This window comes from Vitis vinifera, chromosome 14 (genome assembly GCF_030704535.1).
Source record: "Vitis vinifera cultivar Pinot Noir 40024 chromosome 14, ASM3070453v1".
Taxonomy (NCBI): domain Eukaryota; kingdom Viridiplantae; phylum Streptophyta; class Magnoliopsida; order Vitales; family Vitaceae; genus Vitis; species Vitis vinifera.
Genome location: NC_081818.1, coordinates 7,199,094 through 7,213,565, shown reverse-complemented (window position 1 = coordinate 7,213,565; position 14,472 = coordinate 7,199,094). Strand labels below are relative to the sequence as shown.

The following is a 14,472-nucleotide window of genomic DNA, read 5'->3' as shown; positions in this document are numbered from 1 at the left end:
AAGTCATCCGGGTTTTGCTTTTTCCAAGATGTGTTCTTTCCAATATGGCACTGTATTATGAGATGCTCAGCCTTTTCATTGTTAAAAAAAGTGTCCCAGCAAAGCAAATATAATTGAATCTGAACTCCAAATTGGTCACTACTAAATTGCATACATGATTCTTATAAGCCATGAAAGTATATGTGCTCATGCAGCGTGAGGAGAACTCATCAAAGGAGAAGAGAATGTCTTTGTTGCTAGTTTTTCCAAAGTATCTGAACTCTATTCTAGATTCTTAACAAACCTTGCTATATTCGATTGCTATAAGAAAAGGATAGAGGTAGCTATCGACACCACAAACTTGAAGGGTGGAGCCATTAAACAATAGTCTTTTCTGATTGTATATATTGATTTTTGTTGCATAATTTCCATTGAATAGGACCCTAGCTAACATGGTAGGTTTCATCTTGATTCTGACACTGACAATGTGGTCCAGAATGGTACCTACAAAGCCGTGTGGAACCCGAGTCGGTAATTTGTCACAGAGGAAAGTAAGATGCTTTTCTTACCTACCTAGTTACCCTTGTAGATGAGTAGTTAACTTGAAGCTTTTCTCTTTTGCATATGGTGGGGGAAGGTTGTGTTTTTCCAGCTTGTTAAGTTCTTAATACACATGATAAGTGACCAATCTTGTCTCCTCATGGAATTCAAAAGAATGGGAAAGGATAATATATTCATATTTTAAGGGAAGCATACCTTCTCTTTCTTTGAAAATATATCAAATTAGAATATATTATGTTTGATTCTTGAAAAATTTAAGAGAAAATGTCAAGAAAAGAAAATAGTGAGGAAAAGTAGAAGAAAAGAAAAAATAAAGAAAAATAAAAAATAAATTTAAAGCTAATAAATTAATTTTATTTATTACTTCAAACTCATTTCACTTATTTTAACTCATTGATTTTTAATTATATTTTATTTTATTTTACTATTTTTCATAAGACAGAAAAACCATAAAAAAAATAAAAATAAAAATAATCATTTTTCTTAATATTTTCTTTCTTTCTTCCCCGTGCTTTATGGGAATCAAATCATAATGGAGTCATTGTTCTACATGAACAAATTATGATGACACATCTTCGAATTTCTAGATGGACAAAGAATTCCACGCACATTACATAATCACTGGGACGTAATCTTGCTTTGTCATCAGTAGTGTTGATCATTTTTTCCAAACGTGGGGTATTTTGGGCTCGTAACTCAGATTGCATACCAAGCGATTCCCAGTCGCCAGTCCATGAAACAACTGAGAAGGGGATGGTATACCTTTTTTTTAGTTGATCTTTTCTTTTACTCTATAGATTTGCATATATAGAAGATCATGTACCGAGAATACTTATAGTCATAAATTGTTCACCCAAATCTCAAAATCCTGCAAACATGTCTAGCAAACCCCGTCTTCGTGGACCTGGCTCCTCCCGTGAGTCAGGTGAGGTGGTCCTTGAAGTGTCCTCCCTCAACCTTGGAGAACCACGAAAGAGATGGCGCTCGGCTTTCATTGCTATCTACTGTACTCGTGCTCTGCGGTCTGTTGTCAGAGAAATTGTATGCAGGCCGGCAGAAACAGTGATCAATCTGAAAGGAATTGATAAAAATGTCTCGATCGATCCAAGCTTTGCCAGTGATGACACAAAGAAACTCATTAATATGGTGAAGGAGAAAAACTTGGATGCTTTTCATGAGCTTGAAGGAGTGGACCGCATAGCGGCTGCCCTTATGACCAATCCTGAGACTGGAATCCGGGGTGACGATGAGGATTTGAAAAGACGGCGTGAGGCCTTTGGCATAAACAACTATCACAGGCGACCTCCAAAGAGCTTCTTCTATTTTGTTGTGGGTTCTTTGAAGGATCCCACCATTCTTATCCTCTTGGTATGTGCTTCCCTTTCACTTGCATTCGGAATCAAAGAAGAAGGCCCCAGGGAGGGCTGGTACGATGGTGGGAGCATATTCATTGCTGTTTTTATGGTAGTCATTGTGTCTGCTGTCACCAACTTTAGACAGTCCAGGCAATTCAATGAGCTATCAAAAGTTAGCAACAATATCCAAATCGATGTAGTGAGAAATGGGAGGCGACAACGCATCTCTATATTCGATATCGTAGTTGGAGATGTCGTCTGTCTAAAAATCGGGGATCAGATTCCAGCTGATGGAATTTTCTTGGACGGGCACTCATTGCAAGTGGACGAGTCGAGCATGACGGGCGAGAGTGATCATGTTGAAATCAACAAGGATGTGCATCCATTCCTGGTCTCTGGTGCCAAGGTGGTTGACGGGTATGGCCAAATGTTAGTCACATCAGTGGGCATGAACACCTCATGGGGTGAGATGATGAGCTCCATTAGCCATGACAACAACGAGCAGACGCCCCTACAAGTCCGGCTCAATAAACTAACCTCGGCCATTGGAAAGGTTGGCTCTGTAGTTGCTCTTTCTGTTCTTCTAGTCCTGTTGGTTCGATACTTCACCGGGAATACGGTAGATGAAAATGGAAATCGCCAGTACAATGGTAAGAAGACCAAGTTCGATGATATTATGAATGGCATTGTGCATATTATTTCGGTAGCTGTTACTATTATTGTTGTAGCAATTCCTGAAGGTTTGCCTCTTGCTGTCACACTAACCCTGGCTTACTCCATGAAAAGAATGATGGCTGATCAGGCAATGGTTCGGAGGCTCTCAGCTTGTGAGACAATGGGCTCAGCGACCATCATTTGTACTGATAAAACAGGTACTCTAACCATGAACCAGATGAAAGTGACGGATTTTAAGCTTGGAAAAGAAGCCATTTTAGGCAATATTGCCTCTGCTATTCACCCAAATATTCTTGAACTGTTCCACCAAGGAGTGGCTCTGAATACTACTGCTAGTGTTTACAAAGCTGATTCAGCGTCTGAACCTGAGTTCTCTGGAAGTCCAACTGAAAAGGCAATTCTTTCCTGGGCTGTCCAAGAACTCAATTTGGACATGACCAAAATGAAGCAGAGCTATGACATTCTCCATGTCGAAACCTTCAATTCACAAAAGAAACGCAGTGGTGCCTTAGTTAAAAAGAAGTCGGAAGAGACAATCCATGTTCATTGGAAAGGTGCTGCTGAAATTATTCTAAGAATGTGCTCAAGGTATTATGATAAGTCCGGAGTCGTGAAAACCCTCAATAAACCTGAACAAGAGGGAGTTATGCATCAAATTGAAGGTATGGCTTCACAAGCGCTTCGATGCATCGCATTTGCTCACTCACCAGTTGAAGTTGCCCATCAAAATCTTGTTGAAGACAACTTGATCTTTTTAGGTGTAGTCGGCTTGAAGGATCCATGCCGTCCTTCAGTGAAAGAAGCTATAGACCTTTGCCGCAAGGCAGGAGTTCAAATCAAGATGATCACCGGAGATAACATTCTCACGGCCAGAGCTATAGCTCTCGAGTGTGGGATACTTGATCCAGCCAAGTCAACCGGCAAAGAAATGGTGGAAGGTGTTGAGTTTCGGAGCTATAGTGAAGAAGAGCGGATGACAAAAATTGACAACATTAAAGTAATGGCAAGATCCTCTCCATCTGATAAGCTGTTAATGATACAGAGCTTGAAGAAAAAAGGTGAGGTTGTTGCAGTCACTGGTGATGGCACAAACGATGCACCAGCATTAAAAGAAGCCAATGTTGGACTTGCTATGGGGATTCAAGGCACCGAAGTTGCCAAGGAGAGCTCAGATATTGTCATCTTGGACGATAACTTCAAGTCGGTAGTGTCTATCTTGAAGTGGGGGAGATGTGTCTACAACAATATCCAGAAGTTCATTCAATTCCAGCTCACTGTCAATGTTGCAGCACTTGTTATCAACTTCGTTGCTGCATGTTCTGCTGGTGAAGTCCCATTAACAGCAGTGCAGTTGTTGTGGGTGAACTTAATCATGGACACATTGGGAGCACTTGCCCTAGCCACGGACCGACCAACAGACGAACTCATGGACAGGCCACCCATCGGCTGGAAGGAGCCACTTGTAACGAATGTAATGTGGAGGAACCTCATCTTTCAAGCACTCTATCAGATAATCGTACTCCTGACGCTGCAATTCAAGGGCAGATCCATTTTCAAGGTACGAGAATTGGTGAAGAACACAATCATTTTCAATACTTTTGTCCTTTGTCAAGTGTTTAATGAGTTCAATGCAAGAAAGCTAGAGAGGAAGAATGTCTTCCAAGGGATCCTCAAGAACAGGTTGTTTCTTTCGATTGTGGCTGCAACTATCATTCTTCAAGTTTTGATGGTGGAGCTTTTACGAAAATTTGCAGATACTGAGAGATTGAATTGGATGCAATGGGGCATATGTACTATATTAGCTTCCTTATCTTGGCCACTTGCTTGGGTTGTCAAGTGCATACCTGTTCCAAAAACACCATTTCTGAACTATCTTAAGTGGAAGAGGTCCTGAAATCATATGTAGATCCGTTTGTGTGTTAGGTAATGCTTGTAAATAATATTAAGTGGTAACAAGGTGTGCAATTTGTGTATAGATTAATCATTCATGTATTTAATAGTTGCTTGCAAGTATTCATGATAATAAGGTGTGTAACGAACCGTATATACATATCTTTTACAAGTAATGTTTATTTAGCTCTTCTTCGTTTATTTCTTTAATGCTTAGTATTTGGTAAACAATGATACATTTTAGGAACTACAGGTCCATACTAAGAAGATAAAGTAACCATCACTTGGGGCACGAAGCGTATGTCGTTGGAATGGCCCTACAATGTCAATCAAGCCAACATTTCAAAAATTCAGATGAAGGGCCTTTAGTGATGGCCTTAAAACCATCACTAATAGGCTAGCTAACATGCACAACACAACTAAGAGTTGGTGAGCAAAAAATGGCATGTTGTGTTTGCAGAAAAAGCTACTAAATATGAGAATGAGAATTAATGAAGTTTTTGGTAACGCTCTTCTTGCATGTACGTACCTCTAACGGTGAGGGACATGATATATATTGTAGTTCAGGTCCAGGTATAGTTAAAAACTAGACTGCATATTTTCCAAAAAATAAAAACAAAAATGAGTTGGCATGGTTAGTACAATATAATTTTTAGGCTAAATATGAAACAAATGGATAGCACACTACAAGTAGAAAACCGTATAGTCACAACCACAACCCATGGCTAAACCTATGAAAACGCATGATTATATGATTTAGGTGTAGATCTAGTGGACTGTAGCACAAAGTGACTATAGGGGGCACAAATATATCCAAAAAAATGGCCATGTGTTGTGTCGCAACTAAAAGGTTCCTATAGTCCCGACCCTTTTTTATTTCAACTAAAAGTTTGTATAGTTGTGACTCTTCTTTGGCCGCTATGTAGTTTTATTGATGTATTCTCAATAGAGGTATCATGATATTTCATGAGATTGAGAAGAGTGTGTTCTCTTGAGTAATCCAAACGACATGTGATCATGAAATCTATAGTCATAATTCCTTTAATATTGAAATTTGACTATACTTCTTACAGTTAGAGTATATTAATTGATCACATAATAAGATAATCTGTAACTAAAGGATTAGAGAAATAATATTGATAGGTTGATAACATTACTCTGTTATATTATGAACACTAATTTATGGGGAGTTTGCATTCAATGAATAGTTGGTCACGGACTTGAACTTTGTCTTATTGTAATTTCATAGGATACTATAGTGTAATTAACTCTCTTTAGTGGGATGTTAAGTCAACTTTAAATTTAGATTATGAGAGAGTTAATATTTTCCTAAGTGTCTTAATGGTCCCCGCTCAAGTTCTTAGTTCATGGTGACACTTGTTTTAAGGGTATTTTGGGTACGTAATTCATAAGTGTGCATAAAGGCATTTTGGTAAAAATGTAATATTGCACTAGATCTTATGAATTGGTTTTATAGAATGAGCTAATTAATTAATTGAAACTCATTAGGGCTAATTAATTAAAACCTATGTGAGCTCGATTAGATGACCCAAGTCCAATTTGGACTTAAGTCGCTTAAGCCCATAGGAAAACCTATATAAGTTACTTTAAAGGACTTAAGTCTTGTGGTTCGATTTTCTAAAATTTTAAAGAAGAAATAGATATAAAATTATTTAAAATCTGCCAACAAAGAATAAATATTGAAATTTGAAAACACTTATTATAAATCCAAACTTTCAGCAATAGCCTCCCACTAGCAGGAATTGCTTCCCCACCTAGAGCTTATACTTCCATATTAGATTTGTAATTTTTGTTTCTATCATGGCTATGGGCAATATTTTGTGTCATCTTCTTTCATGTTAGCACAGGAAAATAAGGGATAATTCCAGAAGATAATGTTTTTCTCTAACTCTTTCATTATTCAACACAATCCCATTCTGAACCCAACAATCATTCTCCTGTTTTTGAAAGCATTTTTGTGCGCTTGGAGCACTGCTTAATAGGAGTCATGTCATATGACCTATTTGACATAATGCTAATACGAAAAGGAGGGCAAGCTGTTTGCTCTAACCATTAACCTTTCGATAATTCCAACCTGAAATGCTTGTTAGACTTCAGCTATCATTTATTTTCCTTCTCAGCTACCAAGAAATCACAGCTATGTGAGATGTTGCTAGAGTAAGATCAAATCTAATGTGTTCCTTTAATTAAAATGAAGTAGGAATTTTGGTAGGAAAATTCAAAATAAGATTGGTTGGGAATGGAATTCACATTGTTATAGGGTAATTATAACCATAACAAATAGTAGAACATATTTAATCCACAACAAACATTTGCTTGAATTAAATTTAGAGTCAAAAAAAAAAAGGAACCACAAATGTGTCCACTAAGAACAATATCGATAAAACGTATTCATTCACTTTATAATTGTAACCAAATCACATATATGAGTAAAAAATAAAGAAAAAGACAATTTTTAATGTGATTCAACGATCAATGTAATCCCTACGTTTACGAAGTACACCAATACTAAAAAATCTACTAATCAAAACGAAAGAGAAGAGTTACAATGGTGAAGCTCTGGAAAAAAAATTCTTAATTGTAGTCGTACTCTTCAAAAAAAACAAAACCCTAAACATATTAAATTAAATCTCTACATTATTCAAGTCAAACTACAAGTCGAACCACAAATATGAAAAAATTAAATCTATATCAAAATTGAAATTTATAGAAATTAGAAGCCCTAAATTCACAATTTTGAAAGTAAAATATTCAATAGTTCATATGGTTTGCAAATCGGAGTTGAAATGACAAGTTTGGTCAATTGAAGCAAGTTGCATTGGGACATAATATCAAGTCAAAATGCAGCAATTTCCGATGTAGAAACACAATTCCAACGTCAAAATGCACCAATTTGCGATGATGAAATGCAATTCCTAAGTTGAAATGCAACAACTTAACATGTCAAAATTTATTTGGACATGAGCACTCCAATTTGACATCACCTACGAATTCTCAAGATTTTGCACATTTTAGCGTCAACCCAAAATTATAAAAAAATATTAACCAAAAAATGTTCTTTTGTTTAATTATTACCTATGAACTACCAAGATGATAAAAAAGATAGTAAAACTTGTAATATAGTTAGCATTTCCCACTCAGAGGCAATGAAGGAAAGTATCCAAACAAATTTATGCTCAAGGGCATCAACTTCAAATTGAAGCAAAAATTGCTAGAAATTAATGTTATAACTTTTCGAAAATTGGATCCATCAACCTTGAACTGATATTTCAATGTCAAAATCTCAGCTTCATATATAGCAAATAAGTGTGCCTTAGGCCACCACCCTATCGGCAAAAAACTTCTTAAACACTAAAAACATTAATTAATTATTTTAAAATTCAAATACAACCTTTGAAAATATTTGACTTAGAGGATGTTTGTTTTTTGGGTTATTTGATTAAAAGGATTAGTGAAAACTCAATTTTTGAAATTTAACTCTTTGTAATTTTTTTTACCTCATTTTGACAAAAATGTCCTTGTTATTTTCTTGTAAAAATAACCTTTTGTTTAGAAACTATAAATACTTAAAATGGTAAAGGAAATTTATGTCAACAGTGGGTTACTTTTTAAAAGGAAAAAAAATATGGGAATGATTAGATTCACAATTTGGAGAATATTTCATCCATTTTAATTAAATATTTTTATTTTTTTTAGTTTTTTGCTGAAAATAATTTATCTTTAAACTTTAAATTGTTTATTTTTATACTTCATAACTTATTAGAAAATTTTGACTTAATAGAAAAATCAAAATATTTAGTTTTTTTTTAATGAAAAAAGGTAACAATATTTTGGTTTTTCTTTACTTTGTAATGTTTAATATTAACACTATTAAATACTATTTAATTTTAAACTTTATTTAAAATTAAGTAAAAAAAAAAACAAACACATCTTAAACTTTTCCTCAATCAGATCATTAATTTGTATTTAAAGTTTTAAAAAAGTGCAAAATTTTCCTTATTTTTAATAAAGACATTTTGAAAAATAAAATTCGAATATATACATATGTCCTTTACAAGCTAAGAAAATATTCAAAATAAGCCTTTAATGTTTAATCTTTTTCTGCAATAAAAGTTGGAAAATTGAGTGTAAATTAAGCATGTGTATTCTACTCATTTGTGATAAAAGTTGGAAACTTGATTGTAAATTAAGTATGACTATTTTGTGCCTAGTGTGATGATAATGCAGCCACACGTGGTAATATATATCCTTGCCTTGGAGTGCAAGGCACTCATATGCTTAGACAATGGAATCTACTATATATATACTTTGATTAAAGAGGTTCCTTTCTTCAAACATGCAATGAAAAGGATGGATTAAGGTGGTGTTTTTTTTTTTTTTTTTAATTCTAAATATAACTTCAATGCTTAGTAATGTTAAGTATTATGTTGTTTATTTTTTAAAATATTTTATATTTATTAAACATTAAAAAGAAAACCAACATGTTACTTTTTCTATTTAGAAAAAGTCAAATATTTTTGTTTTTTCTATTCAACAAAAAGTTTATAATAAGTCATAAAAAGATAAAAAAACAAATAATCTAAAGTTTGAAAACAAATTATTTTAAATAAAAAGGTAAAAAAAACAAAGGCCTTCTAAGTTAAATGCTTTTCAAGAAGAATTTTATGACCAAGATCCTTGGATTATTTTACTTTAAATATCTATTAGCATGACTTAGGTGGTGTTTGTTTTTTAACTTAATTCTAAATATAACTTAATTAATGTTTAATAGTGTTAAGTATTAGACTGTTTATTTTTATAATATTTTATTTCTATTAAACATTAAAAGGTAAAGAGTAAAGAAAAATCATCATATTACTTTTTCTATTTAGAAAAAGTCAAATATTTTGACTTTTTCTATTTAATAAAAGTTTATAATAAGTCATGAAAAAGTAAAAAAACAAACAGCCTAAAATACGAAAGCAAATTACTTTCAATAAAAAAAAAAAACAAACACCCTCTTATTCAACCAAAACCAACTTTGGAATCAAGTCATGGAGTAGGTAATTATTTTTAAGTTAGATGGGTCAAGGAAATAATTTTTCTATTCTATATATTAAAATATTTAATTAGATTTTTAAAATACTTTAATGATAAAATACAATGATATGTTTTATAATTTTTATAAATCAAAAGTATTTGTATATTATATAATATTTTTGAAAAAAAAAATACCCATTTTAAGAAAATTTGACATCATGATTTTGAAATTAAAATGATATGGAAATCAAGAAATGAAATTTGTTTTCATGACTATGTTGTTAATGGTTCAAATTAATTAATTGGAGTCAAAATTCTTGAATTGACTAAATCATCTAGATGTAGCAACTAGCAATGGTCAAGATAAAATAAAAAAATAAAAAAAAATATTTGGGAAATAGTTGTAAAAAATAGTTTTTTGAGAACTGCTTTTTAAAATTATTTTCTAATGTCTTTTAGAACAAAAGTTTGCTAGTAATTTTGAATATTATTAACTTATTTTTTATGTTTTAAAATGTTTTTGAAAAATAACTTTTATTTGTAATTTTTTATTTTTTATTATTCTCTATATTTGTATATTTTTTTTAAATGTATAATTATTTTTTTAAAAGAAAAAACTTAGAAAATAAGTGAAAACAATTAAAAACAACTAAATTATTTGGTAGAAAACCATGAAAGCCACATTTTTCGCATGTTTTCCCACTCGGATGACAAGACTTACTTTTTATTTGTGAATTTATTTTTTAAACAAATTTTTGGAGTCACCTCTCATTTTTGTTTTATTTTTAAAGGAAAAAATAAAATAAGAAAGAAAAACCTTAAATGTGATTCATACAAGGAAAGATAGGTTTGAGAAAGACCGAGTTTGGGTATGGGGATCAGGTTACAAGGTGCAATAATAAGTCATATAATCCCTCTAAGCCCCTAAAAACGGATCTCTATTAAATAAGTTGAGCAACATAATAATTACTCGATTAATCATGGATACCAAGCAATGATCAAAGATGTACTATGGTTAAAGTACACAATGGAAAGTGACCACACAAATAAAAGAGGATATATAGGATGCATACGTAACCAATAAATTAATAATGTGCTATCATGAAAACATGATTAATAGACAAGTATAAAATAATCACATGCATATCACATATCAACGTAAAAAATGAGTCAATAGCCAATCAAATATAGCAATAAGAATGAGCAAAGGCAAATGTCTCATATGTTGGGCCCTATCGGATTTACTTTTGTATGAATTAATTTCATAAATTCCATTATCTTTGAAATTATAGAAATGTGTTGATATTTAAAATGTGGAAATTAATAAAAAGGTTAAAAATAAATAAATAAAATATGAAAATAGATGTCGGGAGAGAAATATGGCAGCAAATGATTTATTCAAATCAACATTTTATTACCTAAGGAAAATCTGAAGGTGAATTTTTAAAGCTGGGATTATTTAGTTGAAAACAGGTTTCAAAATCTGATTCAAAGCTGTAAGTCACCAAAAAAGGAGCATCTAGAGGAGGAGAAAGGTGTTCATGCATGCACGTGGGAAGGCTGGAAAAGAAGCTGTTAGGAAATGAGCGGCGGAGGAAGTGAGCCCCACAGCAAAGGAATTCCTCTTCTTTTTCAGTTTTGGGACTGTCCAACTGTTTTTTTTTTTCTTTTTTCTTGCATCAAGATCTTCAGTTTTTGAACTTATTGAACCCCAAGTCTCCGGTGTTAGTGTAGGCTGGTTCATTTGCTCATGTTCACAGTGGGTGAAGCTCGTAGTAGTAGGGAATTAGGGTTCCAAGGGATTTAAGCCTTTTAATGAGCTGAAATGAAGGGCATTTCAACTTTCTAGCTTTCTGGGTGGATCTGCTTCGGCATTCTGGACCTGACATGCTGGAAGCTGCTGTTTCTCTCGAAGGAATGGCAGGGGCAGTTGTCTCATTTGAACAATGAGATGGTGCAACTCAGAATCATACTTGCTTGAATCAGCAAGAGTAGCGTCAAGCATGTCACCCAACATTGCATCAGAAATATGTGAACCATCTCTCGAACAACTGTAAGCCAAAGTAAACGTATCATCAGAACTGAGATATTCAAGTGATTATTCATTTGATGATTCATCATCATATGAGCTGCAATCCCTGGACTATGAATCAAGTTAGGCCCACTCGGTGCCAGATTTCACTTTTTGCATGCAAAGCTCTCAATCGCGAAACACACAGCGAACCAAAAATCACACTCTCATCCTCTTCCTTCCTTAGCTTCCCCAATCTGTTGACTTTAGCTATATTTACATTGATCCTTTCCTCTTCTTCATTCACCCAGACAGGTTTTCTTTGCTTTGCATCCTCTTCATCATTTGCATATCCAACAGCTGTGGGCTTTGAAAATGGCACACCAGGTGGCCATGCACTCCATGCACAAGTGGGAATAGGGTGGGAAAGAGCTCAGGCATCCCAAGGAGCAGAGAGTTGCGGAACGGCATATTTCATCATTGGAGGTGGTTTATTATACACTGGAATTGAAGTGCAGTGAACATGGATGATGCGATAGCATTTATGAAATGAGAGAGAGGGAATGAGGGTGGTAATGGGATAACATGGGGCGTGGCTTCTGATGTTTCAGGGGTCTTTCAAACTAAGACTTGCAGATATCACCACTGAGATAATGAATCATGCTGGAATCTGCACTAGCTGGTTTCTGGCTTCAGGCATTTGCATAGTGCAATATCAGTTGAATTTCTACCAATTTCATCTTTTGTTTTGCCATTGAATAACAAAAACTGGCCTTTCAATTCCGAGGAGATAAAATTGCAGGAAAGGGCAATCTGATTCAAGAGCACTCTTCAAATCAGGTACGAGAAGTGTATGTGCATCTGCCCGAGCACTCTGTGACCCACCTGGCGCAGATGATTGGGGATAAACCTATGGACCCTTTTCTTGATCATAACCACTAAGAGAAGAGCTGTCTCCTTCATCCAAACTAGATTCCCCTTTTCCCTTTCAAATTTCGTTCAGCTTTTCCCCTCTGGGAGCACTTCTATTAACCAAATCATCATCATCCCATTCTCTGCTCTTCTCATTGGCATCTCCTTTGAGCTTCCTCTGGCACAGGGCCTTCCCATCTTTATCCTCCCAAAATTTCAACTCATATAAAACATTTGTGAAGCAGTTACCAGAAAACTAGGAGGAAGAAGCAAAAACAAGAAGTAGAAAAAAAAAACAGAGAAAACAAGAAGAGAACAAACAGGCAGAATAGAAATCAAATGAAGCCACATCTCATGATCATTCAATGGGTTCATATTGGTGGAAAAATCACAAACAGATTCAAAGCAAAAGGGCAGCCAATATCTCTAGATGCCCCATAGGGAACATAATAAAGAGCCTCACCAGTTTTTCAAGCCAAATCAAGGAAACAAATGAAGAACCAGCAACACAGGTGTATGAAGACGGAGAAATCAACAGAGACATCAAGCAGAATAGTATCCAAAATGAGAAAATACATAGTTCACAGCGAACATACCTAAAGTGTCTCCTCTCGAGCCAGATTTACTTGTCTTCAAGCTCTCCTTCCTTTCCAAAAACCAACCAAGAAATCTCTGCTCCTTAGCTTCAGTTCTCTCTGTCTCTCCCAAGACCAGCTCACTCCCTCACAGCCCTCCCCCACGCTGGTTCCCCTGCTCTCTCTCTTTGCCTGTTCCTCCCCCAAAAAGAGTGCATATCCCCCTCCATGCGTGTCATCCCCGCAGAGGACATTTTCTGCCCAACGGGAATATTCTCTTCCAGGTGTCACTCCTGATTAGCCAAAAGAAAATTCCCCCAAAAGAAACCACAATGGGCTCAAAAAGAAAAGCTCCCTTGCCTGGCCAAAATGAGGGCTCAACAAAAATACATTGTTTTATATTTTTAAAAATAGAAAATAGTTTATTATTTTCGGATTGTTAATATTTTTTATTTATTAAAAAAATTATTTTTTGAAAACTGTTTCCAAACATACCTTTAATATTTAAATGACTCAAATCGAATATTAAGAGATGTAATTATTTCAAAATTTCAACTTACCAACAAATGTATCTAGATGGGCTTCTAAGTCTATAATTGAGTTTATCTATTACAAAGACCATTCACGTTGTGGTCATAATGAATTCTTCCATTCAACTCAAGAATCTTCAAATTGATGAATGGTAGTTTTTCATTCATGCTTTCTCTCGTTCATATACAGAGTATATATAGAGGGTAATCACCATTCTAAGAATGGGAAAGGATGATACAAGGAAAGAATAATATAAGGAAATAACAACTAATATCCTAATATCTCAACTTTCCTAATATCTCAATATTCATAATATCTTAACTTTCCTAATATCTAAACACTAAATGATATAAGGAAATAATGATATAAGGAAAGCATTCCTAATATCTCAACACTCCCCCTCAAGTTGGTGCATAGGTGTCACACATGCCCAACTTGTCTAAAATTTTTTAGAATACTTGACTTGAGACAACTTTGGTGAGGATATCGGCTAACCAATCTTGCTTTCCTCCTTGGATCAACTAAGGCTTCCTGCACACTGTTAGGAATAACTATAGTAGATAATTGATTTACAAATGACTTATTTGATTCAGACAAACGATGGTTAGACACATAGTTGCTCATGGGATATTTGACTTTGGTAGACAAATCAGGTTCATATGTAGGTTTAGGAATACCTCTATTATGACGATGTGGTAACCGTTTCATGAATGGATCGGGTTCTAATTTAAGAACACCCTCAACAGACGACGATTGGTTTGGTATTTCAGTGAAGACATCTTCGGACCCAAATTGTTAACCACTCATATCCAACTTACCCACTTCCTGGTTCACTAGTTCAGATTGTCCAGATTCATCTTCCTTAGAGATATGATAATCATAATCAAGAGTCTGAATTTCCTTATGGTACTCCCCCTGAAGTTCAGACTCAGATGAAAAATAC

General features: G+C 34.4%; 1 protein-coding gene and 1 long non-coding RNA gene across 2 annotated transcripts; one reads left to right on the top strand and one right to left on the bottom strand.

Annotated features, from left to right (window-relative positions):
• The first annotated feature begins 1,240 nt into the window (after window positions 1-1,240).
• LOC100248643 (putative calcium-transporting ATPase 13, plasma membrane-type) lies at window positions 1,241-4,646 on the top strand. Its single transcript, XM_002274093.4, has one exon. The coding sequence runs from the start codon at window positions 1,417-1,419 to the stop codon at window positions 4,462-4,464; it is 3,048 nt and encodes a 1,015-aa protein (XP_002274129.1). The 5' UTR covers window positions 1,241-1,416; the 3' UTR covers window positions 4,465-4,646.
• Window positions 4,647-10,552: 5,906 nt separating this feature from the next.
• Window positions 10,553-13,184, bottom strand: LOC109123806 (uncharacterized). Its single transcript, XR_002031656.2, has 2 exons — window positions 13,020-13,184; window positions 10,553-11,551 (listed from the first exon to the last, which is right to left on the bottom strand). It is a non-coding gene; the product is annotated as an uncharacterized LOC109123806 (long non-coding RNA).
• Between the last annotated feature and the right edge of the window lie 1,288 nt (window positions 13,185-14,472).